At 34.6% G+C, this 26,383-nt stretch overlaps 1 protein-coding gene across 1 annotated transcript in view; it reads left to right on the plus strand.

The window, feature by feature from the left end:
* Window positions 1-26,383, plus strand: part of TBC1D8B (TBC1 domain family, member 8B (with GRAM domain)) — a 72,910-nt gene that overhangs the window by 18,925 nt on the left and 27,602 nt on the right. Inside the window, exons 2-10 of the mRNA XM_011958703.1 lie at window positions 365-475; window positions 2,586-2,704; window positions 3,687-3,912; window positions 4,939-5,179; window positions 7,748-7,955; window positions 8,598-8,765; window positions 18,547-18,696; window positions 19,285-19,435; window positions 19,916-20,130. Of these exons, the coding sequence (XP_011814093.1) occupies window positions 365-475; window positions 2,586-2,704; window positions 3,687-3,912; window positions 4,939-5,179; window positions 7,748-7,955; window positions 8,598-8,765; window positions 18,547-18,696; window positions 19,285-19,435; window positions 19,916-20,130 (1,589 nt within the window). The remainder of the gene's footprint in view (window positions 1-364; window positions 476-2,585; window positions 2,705-3,686; window positions 3,913-4,938; window positions 5,180-7,747; window positions 7,956-8,597; window positions 8,766-18,546; window positions 18,697-19,284; window positions 19,436-19,915; window positions 20,131-26,383) is intronic.

Here is a 26,383-nt window from a genome sequence, read left to right on the forward strand (position 1 = left end):
AGTACCTCAGTTCAAAATGCAGAAATCACCCGTCTTCTGTGTCCTTCGCGCTGGGAGTTGGAGACTGCAGCTGTTCCTATTCGGCCATCTTGCTCCGCCCTCCTGCAGATACATTTTGAGATTTGAACAATTGAAGCTGACTTAACTGTTTTATTGAAAGATAATTTTCTCAGATACTACTTACATTGGCATACTGTAATCTCTCTTTATCCTGAATATATTTTTTCTTTAAGAAAAACCTCTGTAAGGACTCTTTGGACTAGAAAAGTTTTAAAATAAATTTATTAGTTTGTTATATGAAGTGATACAGATTTGATTTATCTCTTGTAAAGTCCTTATTTCAACAATCTTCCTATTACAACAGGGCTTCTGGTTGGGACTCTTGATTCAGTCTTAGACTCTACTGCTAAAGTAGCTCCATTTCGCATCCTACACCAGACGCCAGATTCTCAAGTTTACTTGTCAATTGCATGTGGTGAGTATGATTTTTAAAACATAATTCAAATTAAATAAGGGTACTACAAAGCTGAGTATTCATATTTATTTATACTCGGTAGTTGCTTTGAGATTTAAAACCAAATTAAATGTGCAACTTTACTTTGAGAGAATAGCAAGACCTTTGTTTATTTTCAAAGGATATGGGTTATTAATTTTTTTTTTTTTAAATACATTGGTGTGAGGGACCTGAAGCATGTGGTCTAGCAGGGCTGATTCTGAACAGATTTTGATCAGTGTTACTGCTACATAACTCCTTTCTTCAACTTCTGCTTTATCCAACTGCTGGGAAGATGGGAACTTCTCCATGAAATAAATTGTTTCATTACTAATAACTCCAATGAGAAGAATCTGAAGTTATCTGTGAACCCAAAACATAAAGTTTGACTCCTAAGGAAGTATAAGCCTGGAAAATTAAACCTTTTTTATTCACTCCCACCTTCTCAGAAAAAGCATCATATCCTTGAAATATGAAGGAGTGTCTTACAGTTAATGCTACATATTCATTCATGCCAGGGTAGTTCAGATGCTTCCACATATATATTACGGGTAGAAAAGGAATTAGGATAATATTTTCTAATAAAGGAAGTCAAAATAAATTTTTAAAAAGCTGCATTGACAGTTTCTTACTTCCTTTTATGATGCAATTATAATGTTGGTCTAAATTAGAATCCCAGATTTCTAGCCCTTTTGCTATTGAAAAACTACCTTTCTTCTTATCCCCCTCTCTTCTAAAATAGATACATTATACTTTTTAAAATAGAACAAAAGCACATGAGTTTCTGGAACATTCATATGTGTGAACATATAGCATACAATTAGTTTTTTAGAATGTGTGGCTTGTTTTTTATATTTCCCCCTAAATGTATTTTAGTGTTGCCAGTGAGTCTTTCCTCCTGGCCCTCTTAAATTGAATGTCATTTAACCTAAATGAGGTTGACATTGTACTTGCTGACATCACGAGAATTCTGTAACCTCAACTCTAAATCTAGTTAGTAAAAATTATTTTTTTTTTTAAAAAAAAGACCTTTCTACTTAAAAAAAAAAGATGATTGTATAACTTATTTCCCCAAATTAACCTGATGCAGAAATAGTGTAGTTACCTACTAATGAAGCTTCCTTATACCAAAAGAATCAAAATTAAGGCCTTAACATTTCCCCCATAGCTTTTATTTGTGGTTCATTAAAGACAGTTATTACTCTTGGTATGGTGACTTAGTAACATGAATGAAATTCTGATTGAATTGTAGGAAATAGACCATTTGCAATGTCAACAAATTTTTTAATATGCCAGTCTCCATATATTATAAAATACACTAAAAAGTCAGCATATTTATTTTGGATATTTATATAATACACAGTGCTGAGAAGACTTTAATGGTATGTGAGTGATAGGAGGAGATTGATAGATACTGAAATATTCTTCAAGTCAAAGCAACTAGGGCTAATAATGTTTAACCTCACCCTCTGCAAACCTCCTAATGCTGATTCAGCGGGTCTCATGGATTTAACCTTGCTACAGAATTTTTAACCTCCTTTATATCATTTCTGTAAGTTTACTAGGTCTTTTGATGAATGGGGTAGCTCTGAGCAAAGGTTTCATGGCTTCTGAAATAAGTAGAGTGGTCACAGTTGAAATCTACATTTACTTAGCATGCATAGGATTGTCACATACATGCTGTTTTCAGCCACACATATTATAGACACAGTACTAACTACATTATTTGTAGACCAAGGATTGAATTGTGCATTATGTATTTTCTGGTACTCTACATATTTTCTTAAAAGATACTGGTTATTCTTTAGGCACCAGTTACTAGCATCTTGTTTTCAGAATTTTATATATTTTCTCATGAGCTGGATTTACTTTACTCCCCTTTCATTAAATGTTTTATTCTTTCTCTTTATGAGAAATACTGTTCATGCCCACACAGAGGTATAAAGTAGAGAATAAATGTAATTATTTTACTCCTTTATGACCGTCATTTTTTAAAGTGAAAATGTCATTTCTTTTTAAACTAAGCTTTTAAATAACAAGAGCAGTTTTCTTGTGGAGTTTTCCTTGAGTGTTTTCTTGTGTTATTAATCAGGAGCCAACAGAGAAGAAATAACCAAGCATTGGGATTGGTTGGAACAAAATATTATGAAGACCTTATCTGTATTTGATTCAAATGAAGATATTACTAATTTTGTACAAGGAAAAATAAGAGTAAGTGGCATGGATATAGCTCATAGATGGAGTACCAAAATCTTTGACTCTCGTATATAAGGATCAAAGTTTGCATGGAAGGTCATTGTTTCACTGGCATCTTTCAGGATTGGTAGAAACAAACATATGAATTTCAGAATCAGTGTGCTAAAGAAAACTGTAAAGTCTTTAGCACAGGGGGAGATTGATAGATATTGAAATATTCTCTAAAACATACTGGTTATTCTTTAGGTACCAATTACTGACATATTGTTTTCAGAATTTTATATATTTTCTCATGAGCTGGATTTACTATTTCCCCTTTCATTAAATGTTTGTCTTTGGTGCCCTTGTGAGTACTCTTAGGGGCATTTTTATTTCAATATCTCTTGAGTTTTGAGTTGAATAAACCATTTGTTCATTCAAACAAATATATTTAGCACCTGTATTTGTAGTAGCTCCTTGTGAGGCATTCAGAAAAAAACCTAAGTACAAAACTGAAGAAAATATGCTTACCTCTGTCCTAAGAGAATTATCTATGTACATACATATGACATGTGTACCTATATAGATATATACAGTCATCCCTAGGTATCCATGGGGATTGGTTCTGGCCCCTGCTGTAGATACCAAAATTCACAGATGCTCAAGTCTCCTAATATAAAAGGGCAGAGTATTGGCATATAACCTATGCACATCTGCCTATATACCTAAGGTCATCTCTAGACTACTCATTCCTAATACAATGCCTATGCATCACTTCATTTGAGTGGACTCTGCATAGCCCTCGGTGCATGGCAAATTCAAGTTTCGCTTTTTGGAACTTTGTAGAATTTTTTTCCCAAATATTTTCAATACCTGGCTGGTTGAATCCATGGATGAAGAACCCGTGGATATGGAGGGCTGACTGTACAGTTGTATTGAATCAACTATTTGAATGTATGAAATATATTTTTGTTGGTAAGTGATGATGAATTTTCAGAAAATATTTTGTCTCCTTTAGGGATTAATTGCTGAAGAGGGAAAACATTGTTTTGCAAAAGAAGATGATCCTGAGAAATTTCGAGAAGCCCTTTTGAAATTTGAAAAATGTTTTGGTTTACCAGAGGAGGAGAAGTTAGTGACCTATTATTCATGCAGTTATTGGAAAGGACGGGTTCCTTGTCAGGGCTGGCTTTATCTTAGCACCAACTTTCTGAGCTTCTATTCTTTTTTGTTGGGATCAGAAAGTAAGTGGTTTCTATTGCTTACTATGGCCTTGAATTTGCTGTCTGACCTATCAACTCTAATGATGTTAGGTTGTAAATAAAATAATAGGATTGATATTAAAGGTAATTAAACTGTACAATAAAAGTTTATTTTATCTAGGGAAAGAACACTTTTAAGACTGGTTGCTTAACATAAAACCTTTAGAAGTGTATATAGAATGCCTTGCATATCGTGGGAAGTGAGTCAGTATTAAATGATGATGATGATCTGGCATATGACTGCTTTAAATTCCTTGTTATAAACTACCTACTTGCTTTGGTCTGTGTGTTAATCTGTTTTAAACACACAGTTTGAATATAGTGGCCATAGTACCTAATGACCCACATCTCACTTCGTAGCCACAAAGAAGAATCAAACAGTACTATTTATAGCATACATACAAACAGCTTTTACATTGGTAGTTATACAATTATGTAATCATATAAAGAAATAGATTTAAATATCAAATCAGAATCATTTTTTAAAAAATTATTTAAAATTAAATTGGGCACAGTGACTCATGCCTATAATCCTAGCACTTTGGGAGGCCGAGGCAGGAGGGTCACTTGAGCCCAGGAGTTCAAGATGAACCTGGGCAATATAGTGAGACCCTGTCTCTACAAAAAAAAAAATCTAAATTAGCTGGGCATGGTGGCACATGCCTGTAGTCCCAGCTACTCGGGGGGACTACTTGGGATGTGAGGATCACTCGAGCCTGGGAGGTCAAGGCTGCAGTGAGCCATGATCACATCAACTCACTCCAGTCTGAGCAGCAGAGGGAGACTCTATCTCAAAATAAATTATTTAAAATTAGATCTCTTCCTGGAATCACCAATTCTTGCATGTTCATGCTGATGCTTTAAATTTTTAACTGATCTGGAACTCTAAACTATTTTAGCTATTTATAGTATTTTTCAATGGGTTAACTATTGTTTCAGAAGACCTGATTAATAAACGTAAATCAGTATGAGAGTTTAATCATACCTGCTTATACCTCTTATTTGCAGTAAAACTCATTATCTCCTGGGATGAAGTCTCAAAACTTGAAAAGACTTCAAATGTCATACTGACAGAGAGTATTCACGTGTGTTCCCAAGGAGAGAATCACTACTTTTCAATGTTTTTGCACATTAACCAAACATACCTTCTTATGGAACAGCTGGCAAACTATGCCATTAGAAGACTTTTTGATAAGGAAACATTTGATAATGACCCAGTCCTTTATAATCCTCTACAGATCACCAAAAGGTATTCAAAGCTTAATTTTTACTTTTCAAAGTATTATTTGACCATAAGAATGATAGTATTGCTTACCATTAAAAGTTGACTCTTCTATGTTATATGACAGAGGGTTTTTTGGAGTTGATTGTGGGTGTGTGTGTGTTTGTGAGTTTATTCATATGCATTGCATAAATACTACCCTTCTCTCCATGAAATTTAATTGTAAGAAATAATAAAAGTTAGGTTTGAAAATTATTTCTTGAGATTCAGATAGGACTTGCCCTGGAATGCTTTAAGAAATGCAGAGATTTTTGTGTGTGGTTAGTCTCCTCTAAATTTCTCTATGAATAGTCTAGACAGTTTGGGTCTGAAATTGTTAAACATGTTATTTATTTTTTAAAATAACTTATAGAAAACTTTTTTTTTTAAATGAAGAGGCAAGTTCATGGAGTCAGTGGAGCATGGACTTTAGAATGAAAGTAGAACAACCCTTCAATAAGTCATATCTCTCAGGACTTCAGTTTCCTCGTCTGTCATTTCTATCTCAGAGGGCACTTATGAGAAATGAGCATGATATGTGTGAAATCACTTTGTAAAATATAAAATATGAGGTAAATGTTAATCATTATTAGTGCCTCCTTCAGAAGTACTTGTCTGATAGCTGTTTGCCATTATATTTGGTTTGTTGAAACTGACCAGATATCTTTTATCCTGCTGAACATTCTAAACAGTTGACTAAAATGAGCATGCCAAAGGGGAAAAGGAGAGGAGAGGATCCAGAAATAGCTAGTGAAAGCAGCTTCTGGCAAGGAGGATGACGGTGTAGACTATATGGGAAAGTATAAGAGGAACCTAAGCCACAGTCCTATGACCAGAACAAGTGACCTAGAAAGTTGTATGATCACTACACAGCCCTGATTGGGTACAGTTGTTCCTCTTGCCTGTTCCTAAACCATTCCTAAAATTCATATACATAAGGATTTGTTTGTGAACCTCCCTGCTTTTCTGGGAATTAGATCAGCAAGGTAAATTTTTTACACTTCATTACCAAAATTAGGTCTCAGTACACGTGATTTATAAATAGAATTCTATAAGGATTAAGAATACTGTTTGTATTATGTTATAGGTGGGCATCTGTTTTTGTATTTCATTCCTTGATTGGCAACCATAAACATAAACTGTTTTGCCATTTTATTTCCATTAAAATATAGTCTAAAAGGCTATCAATGAGTTATTCATCACCAAATCTGTATTTAATTAAGATATAATAAATCCATTTTTGTCTGTGTGCATTTTTAGGAGAGCCCATTGAAAATCGTATATATCTACATCTTTTTTTCTAGTAAGTTAAAAAGAACAGTAATGTATTGGGACTTAGTCTCCAAATGGCTTTTTTATAAAATGGAATATCTTTATTGCTCTGCTTATTGTTTTTACAAATATGTATTACTTTTATAGTTTAAACAATACAGAAGCACAGTAATGATAGTTAAATTTAGTGTATATCCTCCTAGGCTTTTTAATGCATGAATTTAAAAATATTTGCAAAAATAGGTCTGAACATCACATATTGTTCTACAATCTGCTTTTTTTCTCCTCTTATATCATGGACATCTTTCCATTCACATAAGTGGACTTTATTTTATTTAAATAAGAGTGAACCCACCAAATTACAGTTCATTTGTTTTATCAGCTTTCCCAGGTTGAAAAAAATACCATTTAATTGAGGTAAAAATTAACATGATTGTGGTTTTCTGTTCATGTTTATCAGAAGTACTTTGAAAGACATGATGAACTACCACATATTTAAATAGTATATGCAGGAAGAATGAATTTAGTTTTAGCTTTGTTGGATTTGAATTAGAACTTGCATTATTTACTTATTATCCCAGATGGCATTGCTGCTTAATGCAATTGTTTCGTGTCCCTAGAAAAATTATACTATTTAAAGCAATTGCTTTTTACACAAAGGCTACATTTGTCTATCAGTTAATAAGTCCTCTGTATTTACTGATACCTATCCTGTGTCCAACATAGTGCAAGCAGTATTATTTTATCATACTTCTACTTTAGATTTTTTAAAACATTCAATTAAAATTTTACTTCACTTAATTTTTAATACTGTCTTTAATAGACTACTCTTTCCCTATAAATTTTTATGCCACAAATTTTCATTATTTTATTTTACTTGAACTGGGTAACTCGCTTGATTTTCTGGTAACCAGACAGGAACATTGTTGTCTTCCAGGATTGGTTTTAACCACAGTCACATATTATGCCTATATGATAATATAATAATAGTCTTCTAGCAAATCACCCCTTAGAGATAGTTTGAAGACCTACATGATCTCTTAACTTTTGTGCATTTTAATCTACTAATAAAATGAAATTGAAAGAAAAGAACAAACAAAAGGAGTTTGCAAGGAATCAGTGTATTTTTTTCTATTTCAGAATTTGTTGAAAAATACAGCATTTTTAGTGTTTAATCTGTGTGCTTCACAGTGTATGTAGATTAGTCAATATGGGCATATGTACACCTTAGAATTCATTTCTGAGAATTCATTTGTGCCTCATCCCATTTTTTCTTTCCTACAGAGATCTGGAAAATAGAGCCCACAGTGAGCAATTTAATGCCTTTTTTAGGCTGCCCAAAGGAGAGAGTTTGAAAGAAGAACATGAATGTTTCTTATGGGTACCATTCAGCCACTTCAATACTCATGGAAAAATGTGCATCTCAGAAAATTATATCTGCTTTGCTAGCCAAGATGGCAATCAGTATAGTGTAATCATTCCACTACGAGAGGTAATGTGAATTTGGTTACATATCAGTTTTTAGTTTGAAAATGATATCTTCCACAGAGTAAAATGTCCTTTAATTCTATAAATTATTAAAACCTCAAGATGCAATATCCTTTTAGTAATTTAAAATAATTATTCTTCAGGATAAGAGTACAACCTTCTGAGATATTCTCAGTTCCATTTAGTAAAGTCTTACAGCTCTTACTGAAAGTGAAAATTTTTAAGCTTTAAAATTTAAAAACAAGATAAGCATTTAGGTTAGTGCAAAATGGAGTTTGATCATTCAAAACTGTATGACATCAATACCCAAATTTAGACTATCACTTTTGATGTACTCTGGCAGAAAAAATAACATTGACATCTTTTATGTAAGTCAGAAATAAATTGTTGGTATTTGATACTGAAGTTTTACATTTGTATTGTCATTTTTAAAGGATACATGTTAGACCTTTTTCTTCAGAAGTGAAATAACTTGCACTGAGGTTACTTGTATGATTGGTTCAACTAGTACCCAAAGTCTATTTCTTAATAAGTTATATTATAGACCAAAACTTTTGGCCACAAAAGGGTAAGCCAAACACAATTTACTTGAAGGTGTCAACAATAAAGGAAAATTTAATTCATCTCTATGTTTTTCACCCCCTAGGTCTTAGCTATAGATAAGACAAATGATTCCAGCAAATCTGTCATCATTAGCATCAAAGGAAAAACAGCTTTTCGCTTCCATGAAGTTGAAGACTTTGAACAACTGGTGGCAAAACTCAGGCTCAGATGCGGAGCAGCTTCAGCTCAATATCATGATATTAGCACAGAGGTAATTAATTACACAGCAATCAAATCATTTTGAAAAAAAAGTGTGTGTTTAGTGTAGCCCATTCTTCAAAAGGAATTCATAGTACCTTTCCTATTTATGTCCAGGTTTTTTTTTTTTTTTTAAAGATAGAATCTAAGAAAGTATATTGTCTAACTCACATCCTAAAGCAGAAGTGAGAATTAAGGACTTTATTCATTTTTAGGAACTCATACTTTATAAAATTATTATAATTTGATCTTTCTTTTACTATATTTGCTGTTTACCATATAAATATACCTTGTACTTTCACATAGTTTGGTTTTTAAGAAATCAAAATATATTTGAGAATTCAGTGAGGCCTCGAAAAAGGACTCCTCTTATTGTTGCAAAGAGATAGCAATTTTAAACCTGTCTGGATATCTTTTATTTAATATCTTGTAGGTCAGCCTTATTTAGATAATCTGGCCAAAAGCAAAATAATAGTATATCTGTTTACTAGTAAAATATTAGAGAGGATAAGGAGGATTTTGATGTTTCATAGGTCTCTCATGGAAATGCAGACAGGTCGAATTCGAATGAATTTTCTTTTACGATGTCCAGGAACCCCATGTTTTAATAGATTGATAAAACTTATCAAATTATAGCTTTTTATATTTTAAGTAAAATTCAAAGAAAAACTAAATGTGTCTTTATTGGCTATATTATTTTATTTGAATTGGAGTATAGAGCCTTTTACTGCTATCTCCAGAGTAGAGATTGAAAATAATACGCTAAGTCAATTATAATGTAGTATTGGTAAAACTAATTTTCCCTTTGATAATTAAAAAGCACAGTGAAAACATGTAATTAAATTTTTTTCCCATCTCAATTCCAGACACAGATTTTCTACATTGGCCATCAAGAGTTTTTCTTGCCCCAACTTTATTATCTCTCATTGTCTTTTAGTATGTACCTAGGATATTCCTTAGTTTGATGCGGGAATACAAGTAAAATCTGACCAGCCTTAGTAGTTTTCTCTCCCAATGCTCCCAAATTCTTACTTATATCATGTTTTCCTTGTTCTGTTCTATTTCACATTCAGTCCGTGTGTTAGCTTCAAAGCTCAACATATCTTTCTTTTTCCTTTAATTAATTTGCTTTTCCAAAACCTGGAGAGCTGTAACTGTTCCCCTTAAAACTTTCATGTGCTTTTAGTAGCCGAGTATGCTCAGTTGTCAAGAAAAGATTTTGTTTGAAAATGAATTTACCATCTTTCCAAATATGCATCAGAATTCTACAGTTTTCTAGTTTCTCTTACTCTTTATTAGAGGTTTTAATAAATATCTGCTTGGAAATATGTATTTTTAAATTGCTGTAATATTGTTTTCACTTAAGATTTTTATCTTATCAATGATGAAGAATATTGACCCATTTTAGTATCTGTATATATCCAGCTTTAATAATAGTACATGTAAAAAATTAGTAAAGAGAAAGCTTTTTAAACAAGAGCTAGTTCCATTTGATTTCTTTTTTTTTTTTTCCTACAAATATTTATTGAGCCTCTAAGTATGCACCAGGCACATTCCAGAAGAGTGACTCAGAGGTCGTTTGATGTGTGTTCCAGGAACCACTAAGCATGGCCCTTGTCTCTCTTTGTGGGCCCTCTTCAGACACTTCCCCCTCATACCCGGGATCTGGGATCACTAGACATCTCATTGTCCTTGGATTCACCAGCCTTTGAACGTGCTGCTGCTGCTGGAAAAGCCCTTGCTTCCCCTCTTCACCTGGAAAACTTCTATTCATTCATTAAGGCCTGACGTCACGTTTTCTGGGAAGTCTTCCTTGCTCACCCCCTATGAGTGAGAACATGCGGTGTTTGGTTTTCTCTTCTTGTGATAGTTTGCTAAGAATGATGGTTTCCAGCTGCATCCATGTCCCTACAAAGGACGCAAACTCATCCTTTTTTATGGCTGCATAGTATTCCATGGTGTATATGTGCCACATTTTCTTAATCCAGTCTGTCACAGATGGACATTTGGGTTGATTCCAAGTCTTTGCTATTGTGAATAGTGCCGCAATAAACATACGTGTGCATGTGTCTTTGTAGTAGAATAATTTATAATCCTTTGGGTATATACCCAGTAGTGGGATGGCTGGGTCATATGGTACATCTAGTGCTAGATCCTTGAGGAATCGCCATACTGTTTTCCATAATGGTTGAACTAGTTTACAATCCCACCAACAGTGTAAAAGTGTTCCTATTTCTCCACATCCTCTCCAACACCTGATGTTTCCTGAGTTTTTAATGATGGCCATTCTAACTGGTGTGAGATGGTATCTCATTGTGGTTTTGATTTGCATTTCTCTGATGGCGAGTGATGATGAGCATTTTTTCATGTGTCTGTTGGCTGTATGAATGTCTTCTTTTGAGAAATGTCTGTTCATATCCTTTCCCCACTTTTTGATGGGGTTGTTTGTTTTTTTTCTTGTATATTTGTTTGAGTTCTTTGTAGATTCTGGATATTAGCCCTTTGTCAGATGAGTAGATTGCAAAAATTTTCTCCCATTCTGTAGGTCGCCTGTTCACTCTGATGGTAGTTTCTTTTGCTGTGCAGAAGCTCTCTAAGTAACAGAAGTTATAGCTATATTCTTTTATAACTACACTTATTCTGAAATGAAGAGAAAAATTGCATTCTATTTTCATAAACCTGGTGACTTTGTACAAACAGCAAGACTTTTTAATTTAAATCTCCCAGAGTCTAAATCAACAAGTCTAAATATGAATGCAGGAAGTACTTTAGGAAATTTTTTCTATGAGAATGTCAAAGACATGATACAAAGAACAAATCCTACCAGAAGTAATTGAAATTATGCATGAGTATCAGTTCTATCCAAGTTTTTATATGGGTATATATTAAAATGTTTCACATTTTAATAAGTTATACTAAAATCTGGGCATATAAAGAGATTTAGTAAAATTCTAATAAACTGCTTGGAAAAATACATGGATCTTTTACTTTTATTGACACATATAATCAGGAACTATTACTAGATAAGGTAATTTTTCAAAACTACTCAATGAAAGAAAAATGGCCCTCTTAGGTTAGTTTTAAGCAAAGTAACCTAAGAATGGAAAGCACCACTGAAGATCCATTGCCTGATGCTTTTAAACTACATTATGAATGAATTGTGGAAACTATGGAATGTCAAGAAAGGTAGTAATTGAGTTCATGCCTTAAAGTTTTTAGATGGGAAAATAAAGTATCTTCTACAGATTATCACAGAACATGTAAACATAACTTACTAACTATATGAAATATAGTTATCTTAATAAGATAGTTTCATAACCAGGACTATCTTACTACGTTTTTAAATAGAAGTAATGGGTTTCCTACATGATAATGTAGATCCAAATAGTAGTTTAACCAACATAACTGATTTTTTCTTGCCTTGATAAGAATAAGGTGTTTCTTATGACTATAATATAAATTTGGAAAATGATTTTTAGCTGTGGGGGTAGATTTATTTCTAAGTTGGGAAACCAGAAACTATTAAAAATGAAATTCACACCCATTAAATTGTGGACTATGAACAGGATCCTATTTAAGATAAGCTTCTGATATTTGAGAAGAGCATTTATTTATATTTTTTTGTTTTAATTATTGGTTTTACAGGTCAACTCTGTAACCATTTATTATACCGAGTTTATGAAGTATTCTAATTTAAATATAGTATTTTGTAGAAATTTACACATAAAGAAATGTTCATCTTTTCTTTGTCTTTCCTTCACTTTTATAGCCATATGATAATTGTAAAATCAATGTCAGATAATAAAAATGAAACTGATTAAGAATAGCTGCTATAGAGTTAACAATCTATATTGCTTTCTAGATGTGATTGGATTTTGCTCAGGCACTAAAAGTCTGATGAGTGCCAAATTTACTTGTCATAAGTGTGAACACCCAAATGGAGAGAAATATATATTTATCTCCAAGTACATATATAAAACACCATGGGTAAAACTTTCCACTGATAAGAGCCAGAGCAAAAATGTTCAAGAAATTTAAGTTTAGTTCCTTGAATAATCTACTTTATTATACTCTTCAAAATTTTAAACATTATTTTAAACTACCATCTTTGAAGGTAAATGTTTTTTATTTTATTTTTTGTCATTTTTTAAATTTTCTGACCACCTACTGCCTGTTGATGAAGGTGAATGTTTTAACATGACTTTATGAATACTTAAGAGGTAATAATGGATAGGACTGGCATACTTGTCATCACTCTTACAAATTTATGTTTAGGGTTTCATTACTTAAGAGGTTATTTTTTTTCCTTCTGGGATACTTTTCCTGTAGTTTAGAACAATAGATAAACTGATGATTCAGTCATTCAAACTAAAGGAATGTGCTGTGCTTGAGATCCAGACTACAACCATAAATTTTCCAACCTGTATTTGCAAAAATGTAGCTCCTCGTTCAAACAGCTAAACTTAATATTAAGTGGTCAAGTATGTGATTTGTCAAAATAACCTTTTTTTTTTAAAAAAAAAAAAAAGGGAATTGTTGCAATTTGAGACCTATACTCTCTAATCATTAATTCGTCCTTTATTGGCTTCTTCTACCTTACCCTTTTATTTACACATTGATTTGAATACTCCTCCTTACCTTTCCTTGAATCCCATCTATATTCATCTGTTCTCATGCTGCTATGATGAAATACCTGAGACTGGGTAATTTATAAAGAAAAGAGGTTTAATTGACTCACAGTTCTGCGTGGCTGGGTAGGCCTCAGGAAACTTACAATCATGGTGGAAGGCACCTCTTCACGGGGTGGCAGGAGAGAAAATGAGTGCTGAGCAAAGGGGGAAGCCCCTTATAAAACTATCAGATCTCATGAGAACTCACTCACTATCATGAGAACAGCATGGAAGAAACTGCCCATGATTCAGTTATCTCCACCCAGTCCTGCCCTTGACATGTGGGGATTATTACAATTCAAGGTGAGATTTGGGTGGGGACACAGAGCCAAACCATATCATTCTACCCCTGGCCCCTCCCAAATCTCATGTCCTCACATTTCAAAACACAATCATGCCCTTCCAACAGCCCCCTAAAGTCTTAACTCATTCCAGCATTAACCCAAAGTCCAGGTCCAAAGGCTCATCTGAGATAAGGCAAGTCCCATCTGCCTATGAGCCTGTAAAATCAAAAGCGAGTTAGTTACTTCCTAGAGACAATGGAGGTACAGGCATTGGGTAAATACAGCGTTCCAAATGGGAGAAATTGGCTAAAACAAAGGGGCTATAGGCCCCATACAAGTCTGAAATCCGGCGGGGTAGCCAAATCATAAAGCCCTGAAATGGTCTCCTTTGACTCCATGTCTCATATCCAGGTCACACTGATGAGAGAGATGGACTGCCACAGCCTTGGGCAGTTCCACCCCTGTAGCTTTGCAGGGTACAGTGCCCCTCCTGGCTGCTTTCACAGGCTAGTGTTGAATGCCTGCAGCTTTTCCAGGTGCACAGTGCAAGCTGTCAGTGTATCTACCATTCTGGGATCTGAAGGATGGTGGCCCTCTTTTCATAGCTCCACTAGGAAATGCTCCAATGGGGACTCTATGTGGGGACTCCGACCCCACATTTTCCTTCCATACTGCTCTAGCAGAGTTTCCCCCCATGAGGACTCTGCCCCTGCAGCAAACTTCTGCCTGGACATCCAGGCATTTCCATATATCCTCTGCAATCTAGGCAGAGGTTTCCAAACCTAGTTCTTGACTTCTGTGCACCTGTGACTTCTGTGCATCTGTAGCCCAACACCACATGTAAGCCGCTAAGGCTTGGGGCTTGCACCCTCTGAAGCAATGGCCCGAACTGAACCTTGGCCTCTTTTAGCCACAGCTGGAGCTGAAGCAGCTGGGATGCAGGGCACCATGTCCCGAGGCTGCATAGAGCAGGGGGGCCCTGGGCCAGGCTCATGAAACCATTTTTCCCTCCTAGGCTTCCAGGCCTGTGATAGGAGGGGCTGCTGTGAAGGTCTCTGGCATGTCCTGGAGACATCCGAATTTGGTGATTAACATTCGGCTCCTGTTGCTTACACAAATTTCTGTGGCTGGCTTGAATTTCTCCCCAGAAAATGAGTTTTTCCTTTCCATGACATCATCAGGTTACAAATTTTCCAAATATTTTGCTCTGCTTCCTCTTGAACACTTTGCTGTTTAGAAATTTCTTCCACCAGATATCCTAAATCATCTCCCTCAAGTTCAAAGTTCCACAGATCTCTAGGGCAGGGGCAAAATGCCACCAGTCTCTTTGCTAAAGCTCCATTTCCCAATAAGTTCCTCATCTCCATCTGAGACCACCTCAACCTGGACTTCGTTGTCCATATTACTATCAGCATTTTGGTCAAAGCCATTCAACAAGTCTATAGGAAATTCCAAACTTTCCCACATCTTTCTGTCTTTTTCTGAGCCCTCCAAACTGTTCCAGCCTCTGCCTATTACCCAGTTCCAAAGTTGCTTCCACATTTTTGGATATCTTTATAGCAGCACCCCACTACCTGGTACCAATTTACTATATTAGTCCATTCTCACACTGCTATGAAGAAATACCGAAGACTCGGTAATAAAGCAAAGAGGTTTAATTGACTCACAATTCCACATGGCTGGGAAGGCCTCAGGAAACTTACTACCATGGCAGAAGGCACCTGTTCACAGGGTGGAAGGAGAGATAATGAGTACTGAGCGAAGGGGGAAGCCCCCTATAAAACCATCAGATCTCTTGAGAACTCACTCACTATCATGAGAACAGCATGAGGTAAACCATCCCCCTGATTCAGTTATCTCCATCTGGTCCCATGCTTGACACATGGGAATTATTACAATTCAAGGTGAGATTTGGGTGGGGACTCAGAGCCAATCTTAATGTCCAGCCCTGCTAGGACTTGTACTGGCTTCTTGGATTTCAAACTAAAATACCACTGGATTGGTCCACCCTAAGCTGCTACTTTTCCTCTGCCTCAGTCATGGGCATTCTTTATCTTACTTAAGCTACTAAGGTTTGCTAAAGTTTAAGAGATGAAGTTAGTGAGTCTTGTCTTTCTTTTCTTTTATTTTTTACCACTCCTAGTAATAACTTGCAATAGCTGGTGTAGTTATAATCCATAGAAACCGGGTAACTGATATGTTTTAAAAGTAAAACTTTGGAGTTCATAAAGTTTTATGTGAAAAAAGAAAAGACTCAGAGTAACTAAAACCGTGTTGACGAGGAAAAACAAAGTTGGAAGACTCAAGCTTCCCAATTTCAAAACTTATTATTCAGCTGTGGTAAACAAGACATTGTGATACTGGCATAAGGGGAGATATGTAGATCAATGTAATATAATTGAGACTCTAGAAATACATTCTTACATTTATGGTCAGTTAATTTTCAACAAGAAAGCCAAGCTAATTCCATGGGGAAAGAACTATTTTCAACAAATGGTGCCAAAACAATGGATAGCAACATACTCCCCACCCCCCAAAAGATGTTGTACTCTTTTCTTAAAGCATACACAAAAATTAACTTAAAATGGATCAAAGACCAAAATGTAAGAGCTGAAACTATAAAACTCTCAGAGAAGACATAGGAGTTAATCTTCATGATCTTGAATTAGGCAATTGTTTATAGATATGACACCAAAAGCATGTGACCCTAAAGAAAAAATAGATAAATCGGATTACATAAAAATTAAAAACTTTTGTGCTACAAATGGTATCATCAAGAAAGTGAAAAGACAACCCACAGAATGGAGGAAGTATTTGCCAATTATATGTCTGGTAAGGGACTTCCAATTAGAATGTATGAAGAACTCTTACAACTAAATAATAAAAGGCAAACAACCCAATTTTAAAAATGGTTAAAGGATTTGAATAGACTTTTCTCCAAAGAAAATAAAGAAATGGCCAATAAGCACATTAAAAGATTTTTCATATCATTAGTCAACAGAGAAATGCAAATCAAAAGCCTAACGAGATACCATTTCATACCCACTAGGGTGGCTATAATTAAAGAGACAGATAATAACTGTTGAGGAGAAAGTGAAGAATTGACACTCTCATATATTGCTGTTGGTAATGTAAAATGGTACAACTCCCCCCCCCCCATACTTTCTGTCCTCTAATAATCATCATTCTACTCTATAATTCTATGAGCTCAACTTTTTACCTCCTTCATATGAGTGAGAACATATGGTATTTATCTTTCTGTGCCTGACATATTTCACTTAACATAATGTTCTCCATGTTCATCCATGTTGCTGCCAATGAAAATGTTTCATTCTTTTTATGGCTGAATAGTGTTCCATTATAAAAATTTATCACATTTTCTGTATACATTCGTCTGTTGGTAGACATTTAGGTTGATTTTATATCTTGGCGATTTTGAGTAGTGATGCAAGAAACATAGGGGTATAGTTTATATATTTATGCTTCTTTCACATTGCATGCCTGTATCAACACATCCTCATAAGCAATTGGTATTTTCAATGTTTTGGTTTTTAATAGGTGTGTAATGTTGTTTTAATTCGCAATTACCCAGTGACATCTGATGTTGAACCTCTTTCATATGATTATTTGCCATTTATATCTTCTTTGGTGAGGTATCTATTTAGACCTTTTGCCCACTTTTTAATGGGTACTTTATTTTTTTAAACATAGTTTTAATTCTTTGAATATATTTATAATAGCTACTTTACAGTCTTTGTTTATGAAATCCAACAAGTGGGTCCCCTCAAGACACTTTCCATTGGTTGCTTTTTTAAGTTCTTATTTCTATTTTTAAGCCTGACTTCCTTGGATCACCCCCTGAATCAGTATAATTTAGTGGTTATTCAGTGATTGGTTACATTTCCTTAAATGCCTTATGCTATCAAATATTCCACCTTTTTCTCAAGGATATCTGTGTCAAGGCATATGTCAAACTTCAGGCAATTTACACATCAGCTTTAGCTTTTATTCCCTGCTTTCAAAGATAGCCAGAGTTGAGTGACTGGGGCCTTCTTCTGTCCCATTTCTTTCCTAGGCATGTTCACAGCCCTGTACATGTATTCATTCTTCTAGATCCCCAAGACTATGTTGCAGCCCTTCAAAATTCCATATCACATCTGGTTTTTCAGGTCTTCCTTTTAAATCTTTAGCCAGGCTCTTGTTTGCTCTAGCTGAAATCATAGCCTTGGACAGCTAGGTTGTCACCAGCCAATTGCTATTGTTTTCTATAATACCCTGGGAGCAGAGTTTTTTTTTACCAAGCTGAGCTGTGAATAAAATCAAATGATAACAACACCCTGGGAATAGAGATTTTCCAGGGAGTTGCAAGTTTGATCAAATATTGTCTATGCCCTAGGGATAAGGCTTTTAATGAAACTCCAAAAGATCCACTGGCTGCCATACTACTGGCTTTGATTTCTGAGCTTGGGCAGGTAGATAGAGTTAAAAGCCCCACAGACTCTTCTGGTCTTACTCAGGCTCATTAGTTTTTCTCGAATAGATGCTTTTCAGTTTATTGCATGCCTTTGGTTAATTCCAGTGTTCTGAAATGGTTTATTTTGAATGTTTTGCCACTATTTTGTTGCTTTTGTTGGGGAGTGTGTTCACAGAGATTCTGAGCTTGCCATTCTAGAAGTCAGGTTGTTGACATATCTAATTTTGATAGGTATTTCTCTGAGATATTGCTTTAATATTTGTTATGTATATAGATTGTGGCTTATAAATGACAGTAAACATTAGAATATTTTTCCTGCAGAAACTTAAGCATGCATCTGGGATAATTGCATTCTTTCTTTTTCAGCTTGCTATTAGTTCTGAGTCTACAGAGCCATCTGATAATTTTGAGGTGCAATCTTCAACAAGTCAGAGAGAATGTGGTAAAACTGTGAACACTGAAGCCTTAATGATGGTATTTCACCCTCAGAATTTGGAGACTCTTAATTCTAAAATGGTAGGAAAACAAAATATTTAAACCTATGGGCTGAAACAGTTGGTGAAAAGTAAAAATTTTAAAAGCAGACTAGAAGGTGACACAACTGAAAATTCTTCTTTTGGGACTTGAAAAGTTTTCCAGCAGGTACTACTGTGTAACTTATTTGGTTCCACTATACACAAGGACTATTATCAGGAATGAAGATAAAAGATAAAAGTTGGACATTGGGGATTTTTACAGATACATAATAGTTGTACATATTTATTGACATTGAGTTTTATTTGCATAGATTTCTAATCCTGACATAGACGTGATTTGGGGAGACTGATGGTTTAAAGCTTTGCCTCCCAAGTATAACACTTTTACCACTTTTATATTAATTTAGCTAAGAATTAAAATAGTAAATTAAAGCTGCTGTGCTCACATGAGTTTATAAGATTTTCATGATGACAAAGATTCAGTGTTTCACCCCTGGGTGAATACTGATTTCGGTTTTCTATGTTCTTAATTTCTATAGATGTTGTTTCAAGGTAAAGAGAGTGGGCAAGTTATTTTACAGTTAATTTCTCACTAGATTTAGTTGTTTTGATTTTTCTGTCATTACAGTTGAAAGAAAAAATGAAGGAACAGTCATGGAAAATACTCTTTGCAGAATGTGGGCGTGGTGTTAGTATGTTTCGAACCAAAAAGACTCGAAGTCTTGTTGTAAGAGGGATTCCAGAAACCTTAAGAGGAGAACTCTGGATGCTTTTTTCAGGTATTACATTTATTCACTTTATTTATTTAACAGACATTAACTATGCCTTTCTAGGAGTTATGCCCTAAGCTAAAGCGAAAGAATTACAAAGATGGTTAGTACAAAGTCTTACTCATCTTGAGTTCAGACTAGTCAAAGAGAGAAAGGTAAGTAGTTACCTATAACTTACCTATCTATCCACACATCCAGCATCTGAGCAGATTAGTTTATTAGGCAAGATATGTATAATGGGGGAACCTTTATCTCTAGTGTCAACAGTCAGTTAAGGGGGAAAAAAGCTCATGAAAATGGTATTCTGTTGGATAAAATTAGTAGCTTGACATAGATTCTAGTGTAAAGTTCTTTTCTGTTTGTGCTCAGGAATCACTTAAGCATAAGGCTAAATATCAAGGTAATGAAATGAAATCCAATTATTTATGTATATATGAAATAATAGCTTAATTTTATCCCTCTTCTGTTGTATGTTAATAATCTTCACAGGTGCTGTTAATGACATGGCTACTAATCCTGGCTATTATGCTGAAGTAGTTGAGCAGTCCTTAGGGACCTGCAACTTGGCTACTGAAGAAATTGAACGTGATTTACGTCGCTCTCTGCCTGAGCACCCAGCCTTTCAGAGTGACACTGGCATATCTGCTCTGAGAAGGGTACTCACTGCTTATGCATACAGGAATCCCAAAATTGGATACTGCCAGGTATGACTTAACTATGAGCCCAACTGTGTGTATGTTCCAAATAAAATTACATCAAATCCAACTCCACTAATTTGGAAGTGATGATTATAAGGAAAGAGATTGAGGTGAGATAGATAGAGGATAGTATTAATTTAAGTAGGATGGTAGTGGGAATACTTAGGAGAATTGATATTTCATTATTTTTCTTTTTCAGTTAACAAATGTTTATTGAACTTCTGCTCTATAAAAGATACTCTGCTAGGAACTTAAGGCTACATAAAGATGTATCAGATAAGGGTCCTCCCTTAAAAGTATGTAGACCAGGAGATGTTAAAGCATATAAATTAAGAAACAAAAATCAAGTGAGAAAAACTATTAGAGAAATATAAAGTCCTGTCATGATTTATAATTAGGAGAAACTATTTTTCATCTGGAGGAGTCAGAGAAGGCTTTGTGGAAAAGATAGCATTTGCAGGTCTTAAAAACTGGTGAATTTTGGACATATGGAAATAGAATGAAAAGAACATGCCAGGTGAGGGAATCCATGTAACCGAACACAGGTAGAGGTAAACCTAAAGTTTACATAGGACCATGTTTGTTTAGTTTGATAGAAACATAGGGTGGATGAAGTGAAGTAGTTGGAGAAAAAAATCAATAAGGTAGATTGGGATAGAGCTGGAGTTTGAATTTTATTTTATAGGCAGTGGAGGAATCATTGGAAAACAAATTGTTTAGGAGCACACCATCAATTAGGGTAGGCTAGACTGCTAACACAAACACAGATAATAGATGAAACAGTATAATTTTATTTCTTGAAGGAATAAACAAAGGAGATTTACTCTTCAGGTCAGAAGGCAGCTCTCCTCCATGAGATTATTCACGAACTTAGACTGTAGGCTGACAGCAGACTGTCATTTTCAAAACAAAGCTTCCCGAGTACACTTTCATCACCATTAGCACTCACAAGAACAGGGAAAAAGCATGGAGAAACAACTGTGAAAGATTTTCGGGCTAGGCTTGAAAGGGGCAGATACCACTTCATGTACATTCTATTGGATAATCTTAGTCACGTGGATACACCTATTCACAAGGCAGTCTGTGGAGTATAGTGTGGCTGAACAGACATGTGCAGCTACTATGGAAAAAGAGGAGATTAGAATTTCATGGATAGGTAGCACTCTGTGCCATACATTTATTTATAATGGGTTGAATACCTGTAATTGTTGCATGCCAATATTACCTATCCACTGTAACTTGTCGATATATATATATATTTTTGAAAAACTGTTTAAGTGAATGGAACATCTAAATGGCAAGGATTTTTAGCATATTTTAGGATCTCTGAAAGGTATAAAAGAAGCATAATGCTTCTTTTCTCAAAGAGCTTATACTCACAGACCCTGTGATATTGTCTGTAAGCAGTAGTTTAGAGATAGCTTCAAAATAGGCAGCACTTAATATTGACTTCTAAAAGATGAGAGCAAAGTTAGAAACATGGAGGGCAGGAGGAAAGTTATTCGGGGTTAAAGTATGAGTGATACCATTCAGGTGAGAATAAGCCTGCCTTGGGAGATAAGATTCGCTAGGTTCACATTGGAATACAGAAGTAAATTTGTATGGGACAAGATCATGAAGAATCTTCAAAGCCTGGGAAAAGAGTTTAAACTTAATATGGTAAACAGATTTTGTTGGTTTTGATCAAAAACCTACGTGAGACACATGGCTGGCTAGCTTGCTCACTCTATCTATCTGTCTATGTATCTATGTATCTATCTATCTATCTATCCTATCTAATCTTATCTATCATCTGTCTCTATCTATCTAATGTTGATATATAATTGATTTACCACAAATGTCACCCCTTTAGTGGTCTCTAATATATTCACAAAGTTGTGCAAACCTTCACCATTATCTAATTCCAGAACATTTTCATCACCCTAAAAAGAAGCCCCATATCCATTAGCAGTTACTCCCCATTTCTCCTACTACCAACCCAAGCAATTGCTAACCTACTTTCTAGCTCTATGAATATGCCTATTGTGCACATTTTATATAAATTGAGTGATACAATATGTGATCTTTTGTGCCTGCCTCCTTTTACTTAGCATATCATTTTCAAAGTTCACCCATGTTGTAGCATGTATCAGGATTTCTTTCTTATGATTTAATAATATTCCATTATATGGATACATACCACATTTTGTTTATTCAACATTGATAGTTATTTGAGATATTTTGTTTCAGCTGTTGTGAATAATGCTGCTATGAATATTCATGTACAAGTTTTTGTATGTACATTGTTTTTTATTCTTGTGGGTAAATACCTTGAAGTGAAATTTCTGGGTTATGTGATAACTGTCTGTTTAACATTTTGGCGCACTGTCAAACTATTTTCCAAAGAGACTGCACCATTTTATATTCCCTCCAGAAATGTATGAGGGTTTTATTTTTTCTTTGTCTTTATTTTATTTTATTTTTTTTACCAAATCTCCCCTTCATTCTATATACAAGGATTCTAATTTCTGTACATCCTTGACAACACTTCTTAATTGTCTTTCTTTTTGATTGCAGCCATCCCAGTGAGCGTGAAGTGGTGCCTTGGCACTCTTGTTAAAAATCAGTTGACCATAAATGTTAGAGTTTATTTCTGGACTCTCAATTCTATTCCATTGATTTGTACGTCTACCCTTATGCCAGTGTCACATTGTCTTGATTACTGCATCTGTGTAGAAAGTTTTCAATCAGGAAGTGTGAGTTCTTTAACTTTGTTCTTTTCTAAGATTGTTCTGGCTCTTTTGATTCCTTGTATTTCCATACAAATTTTAGGATCAACTTGTCAATCTCTGCAAACAAGAAAAAAAAAGCCGCTGGGATTTTGATAGTCATCATATTGAGTCTGTAGATCAATTTGTGGAGTATTTCATATTAACAATGTTAACTCTTCCAACCCATAAAGACAAGATGTCTTTCCTTTTCATTTATTTAATTATTCTTTAATTTGTTTCATCCAAAGATGTTTTATAGTTTTCAGTATTCCAGGCTTGCACTTCCTTTGTTAATTTTATTTATAAGTATTTTAATTTTTTATTATAGTAAATTGAATCGTTTTCTTGATTTCATGTTTTGATCGTTCGTTGCCTGCATATAGAAATACAACTGATAGCTGATCTTGTGTCCTGTAAGTTTGCTGAGCTTATTTACTAGTTCTAGTAGATTTTTATGTGGATTCCTTAGGATTTTCTATATACAAAATCATGGCATCTAAATAGTGTTACTTTTAATTCTCCTATCCCAGTATGGGTGTCTCTTTTTCCCTTTTTCTTGCCTAATTGACCTGGCTAGAAGCTTTGGTACAGTGTTGAATAGAAGTGGTAAGAATGCATGTCCCTGTCTTGTTATTTATCTTAAGGGGAGTAATCAGTCTTTCACCATAAAGTATAATGTTAACTGTGGGGTTTTTGTAGATCATCTTTATCAGGTTGCGGAAGTTCTCTTATATGGCTAGTTTGTTGAGTGTTTTTATCATGAAAGAGTGTTGATTTTGTCAAATGATTTTTCTGTGTCAATTGAGATGATCATGTGATTTTTTCCTATATTTATATATATATATGGGAAAAACATATATATATACATGTTTATATATATGGAAAAAATATATATGTGTGTATATATATGGAAAAAACATACACGGATTTTTATATGTTGAATCACTTTTGCATTCCCAGAATAAATCCCACTTAGCCTTTTGGGATCCTTTTTATATGTTTTTAAGTTCAGCTTGGTAGCATGTTGTTGAGGATTTTTATGTTTTTATTTGTAAGATATATTGATATATAGTTTTCTTGTGATGTCCTTGTCTAGTTTGGGTGTCTAGGTTTCTTAGAATGAGTTGTATAGCATTTCCTCCTCTCCTATTTTTTGAAGAGTTTGTGAAGAATTGGTGGTAATTATTCTCTAAATGTTTGGTAGAATTTGCCAGTGAAGCCATCTGCTCTTAGAGTTTGCTTTGTGGAAAGTTTTTTCATTACTAAGTCAATCTCTTTATTTATTATAGGTCTATTTCACTTTTTCCATTTTAGTTTCAGTAGTTTGTGTTTTTCTTTTTTTTTTTAGAAATTTGTCCATTTTATCTAGATTATCTAATTTGTTGGTATATAATTTTTCATCATAATCACTTATAATCTTTTTTACTTCTATAAGGTTGATAGTTCTCTATTTCCTGATTATAATAATTTGAGTTCCCCTTCTCACTCACACTCTTGCACACCCTTTCACACTCTTGATCTCTCACACTATCTCGTTCTTGCTCTTTTTTTTTTTTTTGAAAATTTTTTTAGTTAGGCTACCTAAAGATATTTCTGTTTTTTATCCTTTTTGTCTTTTTTAATCTTTTCAAAGAACCACTTTTGCTTTTGTTGATTTTTCTCTATTTCTAGTCTTTATCACTTTCTGCTTGCACAAAGCTGGAAGATTAACTGGAGATAAGAGCTTAGGTCTTTTCTGTTCTTTCCTAAGCATACATACAGCTATGAATATACATAAAGCCATATGCATGTAGTTGGCCTTCTGAGTTCCCAGGAATATGTCACAGTTTTTCAAAGCCCCCACTTTTCTTTTAACACTTTGTTAGCATATTGTTTGGCCCAACTGCTATCCACTGCCTTGGATAGCCACATGTTCAACAACTGCCTCTGATTGTTTTCAACAAACACTGCTGGGGAAAAGGCTGTTTACACCAGAGGAACTCTGTGTCAAGTCAAATAAGGACAGCCTTGTGAGAAGAGTCTTCCAGGGAACCACCAGACAAGTCAAATAATAACAGTTATTTGGTAATGGGGCTTTGCTGGAGTTCCAACCCCATTCTGTTACATTCAGTGGCTACTAGGTACTGGTTTCTACTGTAATTGCTAGATGCTGGTTTCTTTCTTTTTTTTTTTTCTCTCTCTCTTTTTTTTTTTTTTTTATGATAGACTCTTGCTCTGTTGCCCAGGCTGGAGTGCAGTGGCACGATCTCAGCTCACTGCAACTTCCACCTCCTGGGTTCAAGCAATTCTCCTGTCTCAGCCTTATGAGTAGCTGGGATTACAGGTGTGCACCACTATGCCCCACTATTTTGTGTGTGTGTGTGTGTGTGTGTGTGTGTGTGTGTGTGTGTGTATTTTTAGTAGAGACAGGGTTTCACCATGTCAGCTAGGCAGGTTATGAACTCCTGACCTCAAGTGATCTGCCCACCTCAGCCTCCCAAAGTGCTAGGATTACAGGCGTGAGCCACCACACCCGGCCTAGATGTTGGTTTTTAAGGCTACTGTGAAACTGGGGAGGGGGGTGGGAATAAGGCAATTTAAAATGCCACAAAGCTTACTGGTTTTACTGAGATTCAGCCATTTTCTTAAATAAATGCTACCTGAATTGCTGTAAGCTATTGGTTAATTTCCAGAGTTCTAAAGTTGATTCTGATGACTTTTGTCAGTGTTCTTGTTGCTTTTATAGAGGAGAACATTTTTAGAAGTTCTTACTCTGCCATTTTTACTACATCCCCTCCCAGTATGGCTTCTTGCATGGGAAAACGATTCAGTAAAAACTAAGCTTGACATCAAACTATGTACTAGATTTGGCAAGAAATTGACATAGTTAATATACAAATCTATATGAAAGGTATCAAAGTATAAAAGTAAGCAATGGACATGAAAGGATTAATCACCAAAGAGAAAATACAGGTTGATGTTAAAGTCTGAAAAAGAAAGTACAACCTCAAAGAAATTAAAATTAAAACAATAAGATACCATTTTTCACTATCAAATCAATAAAGATGATTATAGTTATTACAATTCACAATATTGGCAAAGATGCAGTGAAATAAACATTTAAACACTATTGGTCAGAAATATAAATTGGTATTTTCTTTCAGGAATTTAATTTGGCAATAATATGAAGTCTTTTAAAAATACCATGTGACCAAACAATTTCATTTCTAGGTATCTTTCCTGAGAAAAAAAGTATAGTTGGATGAAAATTTATATAAAAAAGATAACCACTGCAGCATTATATGTAATAGCAAAAAATTGGAATTAACCTAAATGTCCAACAATAATAGAATGGTTAAATAATTTATATCCACCTTAGATTTTTTTAGTCATTAAAAATACTGTTTTAGAAAAATATTTAATGGCATTGAATATTACTATATAGTGCTAAGTGAAAAAATAAAGATTTAGTAGACAAATTTTAGGAGAAAAAGGAGGAAAAACTGCAGAAAAATATATCAACTTAACAG

This window comes from Colobus angolensis, unplaced genomic scaffold (genome assembly GCF_000951035.1).
Source record: "Colobus angolensis palliatus isolate OR3802 unplaced genomic scaffold, Cang.pa_1.0 Scaffold472, whole genome shotgun sequence".
Classification (NCBI taxonomy): domain Eukaryota; kingdom Metazoa; phylum Chordata; class Mammalia; order Primates; family Cercopithecidae; genus Colobus; species Colobus angolensis.